At 36.1% G+C, this 13,935-nt stretch overlaps 1 protein-coding gene across 1 annotated transcript in view; it reads left to right on the top strand.

Annotated features, from left to right (window-relative positions):
- Window positions 1–13,935, top strand: part of Malrd1 (MAM and LDL receptor class A domain containing 1) — a 602,535-nt gene that overhangs the window by 397,508 nt on the left and 191,092 nt on the right. The window contains exon 29 of the mRNA XM_051205714.1: window positions 1,866–1,994. Coding sequence (XP_051061671.1) covers window positions 1,866–1,994 — 129 coding nt within the window. The remainder of the gene's footprint in view (window positions 1–1,865; window positions 1,995–13,935) is intronic.

The following is a 13,935-nucleotide window of genomic DNA, read 5'->3' as shown; positions in this document are numbered from 1 at the left end:
CTTGCCATATTGGAGGCAAACTCCATAACGTGTTTCTTTAATGTCCATCTTCCTTTTTGACGCAGGTGATGTTGCCAGGAGCATTTATGTCTCACTGTCAAGAAAAACCCTAAGCCATTTTAAATGCCATATTCTGTAGTTCTTTGAAAGGTTTGAAGAATTCCTATCTATCTCAAATACATCTCTATATATCTAGAAAACCTAACTCACCTAGCTATAAGTTTTGACTATTATAGGTAACTATGTAAAATCTGTACTAAATTATATATTACATTTTTAAATGAGCTATATAAACATAATACATAAACAGGAAGAGAAATATACATATAACAACATTGACCTTAAATTGTATCAATAAATGAAAATCCATTCCAAAACAAAGTATTCATATTTATACCATAATTCCCTTTTTACCTTTAAAAAGAATTAGCTATGATCATTAACCATTTATAACCAAGTCCATTTAAATGAAAACAAACATTTATAAACAATATTTGGGAATTTGGGCATCGTTCTTTCACAGGGGTCACATATCAGGTGTCCTGCATATCAGATATTTACAGTACTACTAATAACAGTGCCAAAATTACTGTTAGAAGTAGTAACAAAATAATTTTTGATTGAGAATCACCACTGCATGAGGGACTGTATCAAAGGGTCACAGTATTAGGGAGGTTGAGAACCACTGGTCTATATAATATTGACGTTTCTATGTTTAGTTTTTGAAGGTGGTTTTATAAACTTTTTTAGACCTTTAATCTACTATTAATCTGTGAAATATCAGAAATATCATTTGTCTATGTATCTATTACCATAGAATTTTAAAAATATAAAATCTTCAAAGATTGTATGAACATCTATTAACTCCCCTTTAATGGAAGCCCTATGAGTTCAGTTATGATAACCTGTACTTATTTACCACCAATTATATACTAAAAGATGCATTAGGCCCAGTGGACTAGAATGAAACTTTATGTCTCACCAGATCTCATAGTGTAGAGAAAGAACTATGAATATTGCTTATGGAAGTGTAAATAATTAATATAGGAATCAAACTGCTCTTACACGAGATGAAATCAAGAGTGTAAGGGCCAGGAGAAAGATAACCAAGACAAGTGAACAAAAAAAGCTGTTTCTTTGAGATTTTGCTTCAGAAGCACACTATCCAGGACCCTCAAAGGAAAACTCTGGACTAGTAGTGGAGATAACATATACAAAGGAACAAGAACATAATGAGTAGATGTCATATACTGTGGGACCTTTCAGCAGAGGGCTTCATTTAACTGCAGAGCTTAGGAGAAAGGTTCTATAAAAATAAGACTGATCCAACAACACCAATGGATATTTGATACATAAACCAGATTTTTAGTCTATTTAAATTAAAATGATCAGCCTTTTAAAAACTGAAATATACACCATACCTCTTTCTTATGAACTATTGTTTATTGGTAGTTCCAAGAGAAAAGGAGTGAGTTTTTGTTCTGTACCCACTGCTGAGCCCACCAGGCTCCCATGTATAGTTCAAAACCTATTATCATGCAGACTGCCTTGGTTAATAACAGCCAGTCACAAAGCGGTATAAAAGGATTGGTATAGGCAGTGTGGTAGGTGCAAGGTGGATGGTAAAAGTGGTTTATATGCATTGACTACCTGTGTAGACTGTCATAAGCACATTTATGTAATGAAAATGCAGGTGTTGTGTGATGGGATGAGTAACTGGAGGTAAAAGGAAAGATAGGTGGCTGTCCAGAAGTCAACATTAGGCAGTTATCAAAAATCACTAACTTTATAATGGGAAATCTATGTAGCAACTGTCTTGAAATGCAATGACAATAATGAGACAATGCTGTTTTTGTTTTCCATAGTTGAAGAAACCACTGAGACTTGCTCAGAAGTCACAGATTTTCTGTGCCAAGACAAGAAGTGCATTGCATCCCACCTTGTTTGTGACTACAAGCCTGACTGCTCTGATAGATCTGATGAAGCTCATTGCGGTGAGTGCATCTGCCTGTCACTGCATGGCCTACTCCCTCCATGTTTCCCCTAGTGGCATGAATAAATCAGAACAAATGTTTTTTTGTGGGATGGCGAGGAGTTGGCTCAACACATAAATCACTTCCCATAAGTGTGAGAACCTGAGTTTGAATCCTTAGAATACACAGAAACTCAAAAATTGTAGTACATGTCTCTACTCTTAGTGTTCCTAAGGGAAGATGAGATGCAAAGACAGAAGAATCTTCAAAAGCAGGCTGGCCAGTTAGCCTGTTATACATAGGAGAGAAGCACAAAAGATCCTGTTTTAAACATGTGATATGAAATTCATGGACACCTGATGTCACCCTTTGACCTTCACACAGGTCCCATGGAACATGTACAGTCATGGTTACACATATGAATACATGCACCTCTCATAAATTTGATCACAAAGATTAATAATATAAATACTAGTAATATTGCTCTTTTCATTTATAAAACTAAATCCATACTGCTGAATATTGCCTCCCACTGTTCTGCAGGAATATCTGAACATCAACCTTCTTATCCCTTTTACTTCTGTACAGAACACTTCATGGAATCACATTACAAAAAAAACCACCATTGTTTGTGCAGAAAAATAAGAGAGATCAGAACTACAAGACAATAAACTAGCTGTCTCCATTCCTCATTTGCTTTTATCTACTGCATTTTTTTAGAATTCTTTCAAAAATGGTTGATTTATAGATCAGATAGAAAAAATATATGAAAAGTAAATATAATTTTTATCAGTAATATTGCACTAACACTAGAAGGTTCTCTTCATTTTTTTTTATTTGACTCTTAAAAGTAGGAGGCATGCTTAAATCCAATTTTACCTGTGCATATTATTGCTAAACTTCTATACCAAATCCCACTGCCCTCCTCTGTAGAAGAAGAGCTTGAAAATAATCCAGATCGATCTTCAGAGTCTTATTCTCAGGCCTATATCTTCTGCAGTTCTAAAATTTCACACCTGGACTTCTATGCCTACTTTCCAATAGAAGCTTTGTTGGTGTTGTATGTTTTCACACTTATTGGTGGGATTCCCAGGTCTTGTGCCTAATATACCAGTGAACTTGAACTACAAAAAGTCCATAAATAAGGAGTCTTGATACAGTACAGGATGTCCATTGCAATTAGTTTGTCAAAAATAATCTCTTCCAAAAGCAAGTAAGTTTCACAATAGCTTCATATTTGGTTACTTTTGTGAGTTGATAATTCAACATAACAGGTAGATCCTGAATCATAATTAGATGATCAACTCTGGGAAAGATTTTACTCTCTCATTGTGGACAACTTACCTCACATAGAATTTTATCCTCCATGGTTAAGACATATGACTTGTACTCATATACTATGGCCATCACAGAGGACATAAAAGTCTTCTTATACAGTTGATCCTTCTAGAACCTACATTCAAGAGCCACAGAAAATCTAACCAAATCTAATTTAGCTTAACTGTAATTGTCACAAATGTCACATGCATTAGCCATTCTTAGTGCCAAGTAAATGAACAGTTTAGTCTGAATTTAAATAGATAAAAGAACTGTACATTTGAATATGCCCTATGCCATAGGGAGATGAGAACTAATGATGGCATTATTGAAGACAGGATGCCACATATGGATTCCTTTCTAGTTTGATCTCTTAAAAAAATAACAAAATAAAACATAAAATAAAAAGCATCATACCAAAGTTTGAAATGATAAGCCAACAGAAGTTTAAAATGCCAAGAGAAGGCCCAAGAATCAGTGACCCCCCTCATTTAAGCATTTGGGAGTCTTGTAACAGTACTAAACAGTAAGCTACTGCATATATGCTGATGACCTGATGCAGATGTGTGAAGATCCTGTGCTTGCTGATTCTGTCGCTGTGAGTTCATAAGAACTTAGCTGAATTGATTTGAGGGCCTTATTCTCTTGGTGTTCACTATTCCCTCTGTCTCTATGACTCTTTCTGCCTCCTTTTCTGAGGGGTTCTCTGAGCACTGAAGAGAAGGATTTGATGAAGAAATCTCACATAGAGCTGTGTGTTTCAAGGTCTCTCTGTGTAATGTCTGGCTGTGAGTCTCTGTATTTGTTCCCATCTGTTACAGGAAGAAGCTTCTCTGTTGAAGGGTGAATAAGGCATTTAATTATGAGTATAGTAAAATATCATTGGAAATAATTTTGTTATTACTTATTTTTTTGGAGCAGTAGTGTTTGTTTAATGCAGCACAATTTTTATTTCTGAGATCCAATACTGACAAAGACTTTACAGCACTAATTTTCCCCTCTTATCCTTTTGTTTGTGTTCATTATTTTTTAATTCTTTTGTAATATAAGCATAACAGAACATTTTTCTTTTAAATCATATTAAATATACAGTAGGGTAAAATTAAACTTCTGTATGTTGTTGTCCAACTATCATCAATATACATCTCTACAATAATATAAATATAAACAAGGTAACTTAGGCTTCCAAACTTCAATTTCCTTTATAGAAAAAAAATCATGTGAAAGAATATTACATTGAATTACAATGGTCTTTGATTTTTATGATTCTCTTTCATAATGAAGGTTTCTAGTTTAAATTGTAACAAATACTGTCAATATGTTAACTGCCATTTACTTGTAAATTGCAGATGGAGAATATGTGTGTGTGTGTGTGTGTGTGTGTGTGCAAGAACATGCGTGTGTGATTAAGAACATAAAATTGTATATGAAATGTTAATATACACTTATAAACCTAAGAAATAATACTTAATATTTTAATTATTTAATGGTGAATATTTTCTCTTTGCTTAATTATGAGACTGACTTTTATAATTTTACTTTTCCCATAATTGAGGTATTGATTTGAAAATATACAGATGTGATCTTTTTTTAGAAACTAAATCAACTATACACTCATACAATAAATGTTCACAATTTTGAAAGAAGTACATAAGTTTTTGCATATGAGCAGCATGTTGTCAATGACATAGCAAGTTTGCTCAAAAACATGAAAGATTTTGTTCACATCCTTAAAGAGTACTCTTGCAGAGAGGTGATTTGCTATTTTCCTTGTTTTCCAAAAGCATTGCAGGTATGGAATGTGGATTCCTTCAATTATTGGCATATCTTAGTATAAATAACATAAATGATATGTAGAGAAATATATGGAATAAAGTGATCTTTGAAGTTATTAAAATGAACTCTTTATTTTGACTATGATCATCAGTTATTTAGGTTAAATTAATTAAGTTGAATTAAAACCAAGAGCTACTATTATTTATATTCTCAGAAATTCATTTTCCACATGTGTAGTAAACATGCCATTCCTCCTATAGAGATATATAAGAATTAACTCAACTTATTATATAAAACAGCATTGAATATAAATATATTTAATTGAATGATAAGCCTGTTTAGTATGCTGGGAGGGGTCATGTAAGCATATTATGTTTCATTATGTTTGCCCTTAGATGAAATTTTTTTCTTTTTACTAAAAATACATTCTTTCCCTCATATAATATATCCTGATTACAGTTTTCATTTCCTCTACATCTAGTTCCTCTTCCTCCTCTACCCTTGCTCAATTCCACTCCTTTTCTGTCTCTTATTAGAAAACAGATTTCTAATGGATAAATAAAATGTAAAGTAAATAAAACAGATACTTACACACTGGAATTGGAGAAAACAAACAGGAAAAATTTTTCAAGATAAGATATAAAAAAATGGAGGCCCACTAATTTACTTACTCATTAATTGCATAAAAAACATGAACCTGGAAGCCATACTATGCCTGCAAAGGACCAATGGCAGCCCTGTGCATAAGGGCTCAGTCTCCATACATTCATAGGTGCTTTGATCATGCTAATTTTGGTGTGAGGTGTTCTGAGACCTCTGTCTCTATAATATTTCTATGTGGGTCTCTATATTAGTTCCCATCAGCTACAGAAAGAAGCTTCTCTGATGACAGCTGAGAAAGGCACTCATCTATGACTAAAGAAGAATGTTCTTAGGAGTAGTTTTATTGATAGGTCTTTTGTCTGTCTGTTTTAGGACAGTAGTATTTTGTTTCTGCTTAGGTTCCTAGGCTATTTGTTCCTAGGTTCTTAATTACCCAAGTAGCATCAGGTATAGATTCTGTTTGATGGAGTGGGTCTTAAGTCAAATCAGATTGATTGGTTACTTTCACAAGCTTTGTGCTGCCATTGTCTTATAGGCAGGACCGTTGTTAATTATAGTGTTTGTGGCTATCATAGTGGGTTTTTTTTCTTTTGGTACTGTCCTGTACCAAAGACACTATATTGTAGTGGTGAAGGTTCTATGTAGTCACTAGCTCAACTCCTCCATGTTCAATGAGTTGTATAGGTATTATCTATGGCAATGGGTACTTCATGCCAGTTTATGGAGAACAACCTACAGCAGCCTGGATTGTTTCCAGATTACCAAAAATTTAGATGTAACCCAATCCTGGTACTGGAAAACTTTGTTTAATCACAAGAGGTTACTAGTTTGGGATTCAGTCTCCACTATTATTTTTCAATTTCATTTAGACTCCCTGCACATATGGATATATTTTAGGAAGCCTCTACTGTATTAGCTTTCAATACTATCTCCTCAATGCCCCCTACTTTTAGCCATCTCTCATTGTATTATCCTTTTGATCCCCTGTCCACCCCAATCCCCCTTGATCTACCAGTTATAAATCCACTCATCCATCCATAACTGTCTATGACATTTCCTTTTCCTAATGAGATTTATCTGTTCTCTATAGTCCCTTACTCTATACCTAATCTCTGTACTTGTATGGATTGTTGCTGGTTTTCAATCATATATTGTGTCGCATAGTCTATTTTACTACAACAATAAAACACAGCTCTTCTTCATGACTCAGTATTAAGTATACATTGTGAAATTTTGCATAAATGCATAGTTTGTAAGAAGTGTGACAGTTACCTTGAAGAACTCAATAATTAGTTTTAAAATTTTGCTTTCATTGAGGAAGTATCTCAGCTAGGGCTCTGTGTGTGTGCAGTGTGTGTGATGGACAGATACATTCTCTCCTCTTTTACAACAGGTTCACACATAATTATTCAGTCATGGTATTCTCTCTCACTATACCCAGATTACTTGCATCTTGATCAATATAAGTTGGCAAGAATTAAAAGTATTATTCACCTGAAGAAACACAAATATTTCTGTACCTTGCATTGTGATATGATTACATTGGGTGAATATGTAAAAATGAGGTATTAACATAATTTATGATGGACATATTTCTGTGTTGATAAGTATTTATAATGTACATACTGTCGTGTGGCTAAATAATTTATCACTGAGGAAATGGCTGTTGCAAAAAAGAATATCAGTAATGTATTAAATTCATTCCAAGATCATCAGTTGAACATAGCCCTTCTAACGTAACAACTATTTTGAAAACTATGATACATATTCATTATATGGAGCCATAAAACCCTTTCTATCTCCCATCTTAAAGTAAAATCCTTCTGAATTACCACAGATACAATGAAGCTCAAAAGTACTAACCCAAAGTAACAAAACAATTAAAACAACAGTTCAAACTAATGAATAAAATATAAAATTAATGATAACAGTTATAATTTCCCCCAAGTGCCTCACATATAACCCACCCAGAGATTTTGTATGGTCTAGGTCAGGAGACCTGAGGTTTAAATTGTGCATTCAATGATGAATTTGATGTTACATGAAAGGGAAAAACATGTTGTATAAAATGTGCTTGGAGCAGCAATTTCAGCCTCAGAAATCCTAGCTATACTGAGTAGGTTTCTATCCATTCCTTCCTACTCAAACAAAGTACGATGTTCATTTTATCTGTGTCAGCATTGTGACAATAGTAACTAATACAAATTCAAACTTATACAAAGCTGAAAGAAGTCTGTGTGGCCAACATAACAAGTTGGGGAAGAAATCTGCTTCACGAGGAAAAAAGTCCAGACAAGGAAAACATACTTCTCTCCTTTGCCCTTCTTTCTATATTGTGATTGTGTATGATACCAGAAAGAATGTTGTTCTTGTGTATGTGTGAATGAGAAAGAAGATAGAAAGATAGCCCAAAGGGAAACTGAAGTTACCTCACAGTCTAACCTGAATTTGCCTAAAACTGGAGACAACCACTCATATTAATTGAGGTATTTCATTGATATGGTTTAAAACTATTGCAAATTGGAACAAATTGGGAGCTCAGGGGGGAGAGGAGGGAAGCAGGAGAAAGAGGATTTGATACATGTGAGATCAGGAAAATTAAGTTGAAGGAAGAACAAAGGAGAGCAAGAAAAGAGATACCATAATACAGGGAGCCATCACAGTTTTTAAAAGAGAAGTCTGGCACTAGGTAAATGTACAGAGATCCACAAAGATGATCCCAACTAAGAATCTAAGCAATAATGGAGAGGCTACCTTAAATGCTCTTCCTCTATAATGAGATTGATGACTACCTTAAATGTCATCCTAGAGCCTTCATCTAGTAACTGATGCAAGCAGAAGCTAAACATTGAGCCAAACTCTTGGATCCAGTTGCAGATAGGGAGGAGTGATGAGCAAAGGGTCAAGACCATGCTCAGGAAACCCACAAAAAAACAGCTAACCTGAGCAAGTGGGAGCTCATGGATCCCAGTCTAACATTTGGGGAAACAGCATAGGAAGGAACCAGGTCCCATGAATGGGGGTGTCTGTTAGGCCTGGGCTGTCTATGGGTCCTGTGGCAGTGGAAACAGTATTTACTTATTGTGCACAAATGAACTGTGGGAGCCAATCACCCATGGAAGGATATTCTCTCAGTCTAGATACACTCATGGGAGAGGGCGTAGAACTTGCTCCAAATGATGTAACAGGCTTTAATGATCCCCAATGGAAGGCCTCACCCTCCCTGGGGAGTGGATGGTGGTGGGTTGGGGGTTGTTTATGGGGGGCATGGGAGGATGGGAGGGAGAAAGAACTGGGATTGATATGAAATTTTTTTTTCTAATTTATAATAAAAAAGAGCAAAAAAAAAAAAAAAACCTTTGAGAAAATAAAGCTGATTCAAAAGAAGTGAGAAAATTAATGTAAGTAAAAGTACAGTCAAAACTCAAATTTTGGGCAAATACCCTTGTTTTTTTTTCAATTAAAAATAGTGTTATATTTTTAAAAAATATATTGCACATTGGGGTTTTGGTGCTTGGAGAAAGATTCATATGAAATTATTAATTTCTATGACCTATAACATTAAATCTAAGATCTACTAGCTGTATATTTAATAGTAAGTCTAGCTTAACCATGTTATCCATAAACACTATGGATTTCATCTTTTAGTTGTCTTCTTACAGAACTAAATACTGATGGAATATTTCAGAATATTGCAGCCACATCCTGAGGGTGAAAATAAACACATATTTTTAAGAATAATGATAGAAAGATGGAGATCTTCAAGGTTAACATTTAAAAATTTCAAATGAACCTTGCCTGGTAGGAAGGGGTACAGACCAATACATCCCTTCATACCCTGCAGGTTCCAATTCCATTCCTGGACTATGTAGCAAAATGACCTTGATATAAACCCATAGCCACGAGAAGTTCAAAAGGAGAACTCCTCCAGTCCTTGTCTCCCCTTCCATAATGTCCCTAAATGATACACTTTGGAGCAAAACAGTCTTATTCTGAACTCTCTGACATGAGTTCAATTTAATATGTGTTCAGCCACCACCTGCTTCTTGGGATAAAGGTTCCAAGATCCTAAAATATATATGTCTCAGTGACTTTTGTTATAAAATAAACAACTCTTTTAATGCAGCTAAAGATACAATAGAATATAAAATGACTGCTTCAGTTTAGAAAGTTCCGCCCCCAAGCTTCCATCTCTGATATAGAGATGCATTGAAAAACTGTAAGACACAAAAACCAAACAATTGGAGATCACCCCACAGATAATCAGACAGGTGCTTTGTGCTCATGACAGAGGTTACTCGCCAAAGAAACTAAGAAACAACTGACCTGACCTCATTACTGATTTTTTTAAAGCAATTGTTAGGTGTATGTTAAGATCTGTGTATCTCAGCACATAACTGACACAGTAAGATCAGTTGGTACAGCAAGGATCTTGACCCTCATACCAATACAAACAGCATAGGGATATTTTTGATAGAAGCTACCCAGCTTTGGGTTCACCATATGGCAGATTTAAAACTTCTGTCCGATATCAGAAAGCCCATACAAGGATTTCTCACCACCTTCAGCATCAGCCTCTCTGCACCAAGAATCTGTGCAAAATCCTGAGAAAATCATATCCCTAGCAGTGATCCCTGAAGTATGTCAGTATGATTCCTACAAATAAAATGTATAAGGACAAAACATACCTATGAAGTATAAATATGCAATTATTTTTAAATATAAAGTTAGAATTCTATTTTTTATAATTTTTAACTTTTCAAACAATTTTGTCTTATTTTACATACCAATCCCAATTCCCACTCCCTCCTCTCCTCCTACTCTTGCTAACTCCCTATGCCATCCTCTCCTCAGAGAGGTAAGGCTTTCCATGGGAAGTCAACAAAGTCTGTCACATCATTTGGGGGAAGGACCAAGACCCTTGCCTGAGCAACTTATCCCTCCATAGGGACTCCCAAAAAGCTAGTTCAAGCTCTAAGGGTAAAAATTTTTATATTTAAAAAAAAAAAGAAAGAAAAAGTAAAGAAACCCATTTTTCATAGTGGTTTAAGAAGTTAAATGCTTCTTATATATCTCTTCGATAATAGCTGCCATTGTCTGTATTTCCTTTTTGTTTTGTTTTATTGGTTTTCTCCTTTTATTAAAATGCATTTTATTTTTCACTTAATTTACCCTGATTATGATTTTCCCCTCCCAGTATTCCTCCAGTTTCTTCACACCTATCATTCCATCCACATTCACTCCTTTTCTGTCTCTCAATAGAAAACAAACAGGCTTCTAGAGATAATAATAAAATAAGATAAATTATAATAAGATAAATAAAACCCAACACATTGGAGTTAGACATAATAGACATGGAATTGTACAAAACACATGAATAGAAGAAAAAGAGTTCAATAGAGGACACAGGAAACAGAGCCACTTGTTCACACACTCAGGAATCCCACAAAAACACACATAGATAATGTAAGACATAAGTACATGGAAAGGAACTGGGACAGACCCTGTGAAACAGACCTCAGTCTCTGAGAGTTCATATAGCTTTGATCACTTTGATTTAGAAGACCTTGTTTTCCTGGTATCTGCTGTACTTTCTGGCTCTTATGCTTTTTCTACCACTTCTTCTTCTAGGTTCTCTAAGACCTAAGGGGAGATATTTGTGGAGGCTTCCCATTTAGGGCTGAATGTTCCAAAGTCTCTCACTCTGAGCGTAAGGCCTGGCTGTGAGTCTCTATAATTGTTCCCATCTTCTGCAGTGGGAATCTTCTCTGATGATGCGGAATAAGGCACTGATTTATGAACATAGCAGAATGTTCTTAGGAGTCATTTTATTGCTATTGTTTTTGTTCGTTCGTTCGTTTTTTTTTTTTTTTTTTTACAACATTAGTATTTAGTTTTACACTAGGTCTCTGAGCTATATAGTCTGATTCTTGGTTATCCAAGAACTTTTGGGTATGGAATAGGCAACACCTATGGAATGAGACATTGTTTTGTTACTCTCATGCTTTAACTTTGCAACACTATTGTCCTAGAAAATCTTGCAGACAGGACACCATTGTAGATCAAAGAATTGTGCCTGGGTTGGTGATGGGAGATGTCATTCTGTATATGTTTCTCATACTGGTTAATAATAAAGCACTGTTGGCCAATAGGAAAGGAAGATAGGAGGGACTAGGAGACAAGGAGGAAATAGGAAGGAGGAAGGAGGAGTCAAGATGGAGAGTCTGGAGAGAGCTGGACGCCAGCCGCTTCCCCGGTAAGAGAAGGCCATGTGAAGATACATAGATCAGCAGAAATGGGTTAATAATTAAGGCAGAGCTAGCCGATAAGAAACAAGTAACCAGGCCAACAGCATTGTATCAAATACAGAGTCTCTGTGTGTTATTTGGGGCTGGCGTGGCGGCGGGACAAGACCGGGCGGCGGCAGGCAGAAAAACCGTACTTGTTACAAATGGCGCCCACGTGGCTAATAAAAACTTACACTTACAATTTAACAAAAGCTTAAAAAAGGGTTGTAAAAACAAAAGAACAAAAATAAGCAAGGTTTCTTGGTAACAGCATTTTTCTCGGTTGGACTCTGACTTGCTAGAGACAAGCAGATATTCGCGTGGCTCCTTTAAGGGAAGGTTCCTGACTCAGCATAAATGGCAAAAAACCGCACAGCTTTTAAATAACTCTGCTAACAGTTTATTGGTGTGTATGAGAGATGGCAATGGCAGTGACCACATCTCCAAGCCGGCAGCATGCTTTCTGGGTGGCAGCGCAGACCAAGGCGGTGAGTCAAGATGGAGAGTCTGGAGAGAGCTGGACGCCAGCCACCTCCCCGGTAAGAGAAGGCCATGTGAAGATACATAGATCAGCAGAAATGGGTTAATAATTAAGGCAGAGCTAGCCGATAAGAAACAAGTAACCAGACCAACAGCATTGTATCAAATACAGAGTCTCTGTGTATTATTTGGGGCTGGCGCAGCAGCAGGACTAGACCTGGCGGCAGGAGGAAAAACCGAACTCCTTACAGGTTGGTGTTTAAGTTTCTTTTTGGGTAGAATGCAGATTACTTTTCTGTGCCAAAGATGATAGAACCAGTGGGTGAAGGGCCTATGTAGGCATGTTCAGTGAGTTGTGTAGTGTCATCAGCAATGGGGCCTTGCCCTCAGATTTGGAGAGCAACCTATTGCTTTGATAACAGCATGGGTTGATTGGGGATTTTCATGAGATCTCTTCAGCCAACAACTCAATTAGATGTAATCCAATACATGTATTGGAAGATTAATTGGTGACAAGAAATGAGCCATTTAGTACTCTGCCTCCCCATCATTTGACAATTTCACTTAAGTTGCTTTTGTATAATATATATATGGAAGTTTCTACTGTATGAGGTTTCCATACCACTCCTCTATGTCCCCTTAGTTTTAGCTGTCTCTCCCTGTGTTCTGTATCTCACCACTTCCCTTCTCCCCACTGTATCTTCCCATTCCAGTTCTCCTTCCTTATATCATACTATCTATCCTATTTCCCTTTCCTAATAGAAGCTATCTGTTCCCCATACTTGTTTATTCTATACCTAATCTTGGTGGGTTTTTTGGATTGCTGTTTGGTTATCATTGACATAATAGCTAATATTCACATATAAGCAAATGCAAACAATATTGTCTGTTGGATCTGGGACACCTCACTTTGGATGATTTTGTTTTTCTAGTTCTAACAATTTACCTGTGAATTCGGTGATGCAATTTTTAAATGCCTGAATAATACTCCTTTGTATAAATGTAGCTTATTTTATTTATTTATTCTTCTGTTGAAGAACATGTAGGTTGTTTTCATTTACTACCTACTATGAACAGAGAGAAATAATAAACATAGTTGAACTGATGTCTCTGGGGTAGGATTGAGCATCCTTTGGGTGTATGACCAAGAGTAGTGTAGCTGGATCTTGAGGTAGATTGATTCCAATCTCCCTAGGGAAACATCACACTAATTTCCATCATGACTGTACAAGTTTGCACTCCCACTAGCAGTCGAGGAGATGGAATCTCAAAGTAGTTTTGATTAGCATATCCCTGATGGCTACGGATGTTGAACATTTCTTTAAGTGCTTCTCAGCCACTTGAATTTCTTCTGTTGAGAATTCTCTATTTAGATCTGTAGCCAATATTAGAAATGAGTTATTTGGCTGGGTGTTGGTGGCAAACACCTTTAATCCCAGCATTTGGGAGGCAGAGACAGAGGCAGGCAGATCTCTGTGAGTTTGAGGCCAGCCTGGTCT

The sequence above is a fragment of the Phodopus roborovskii genome, unplaced genomic scaffold, assembly GCF_943737965.1.
Source record: "Phodopus roborovskii unplaced genomic scaffold, PHOROB, whole genome shotgun sequence".
NCBI classification, from domain to species: domain Eukaryota; kingdom Metazoa; phylum Chordata; class Mammalia; order Rodentia; family Cricetidae; genus Phodopus; species Phodopus roborovskii.
The sequence above is the reverse complement of the archived record's forward strand: the minus strand, read 5'-3'. Positions and strand labels throughout refer to the sequence as shown.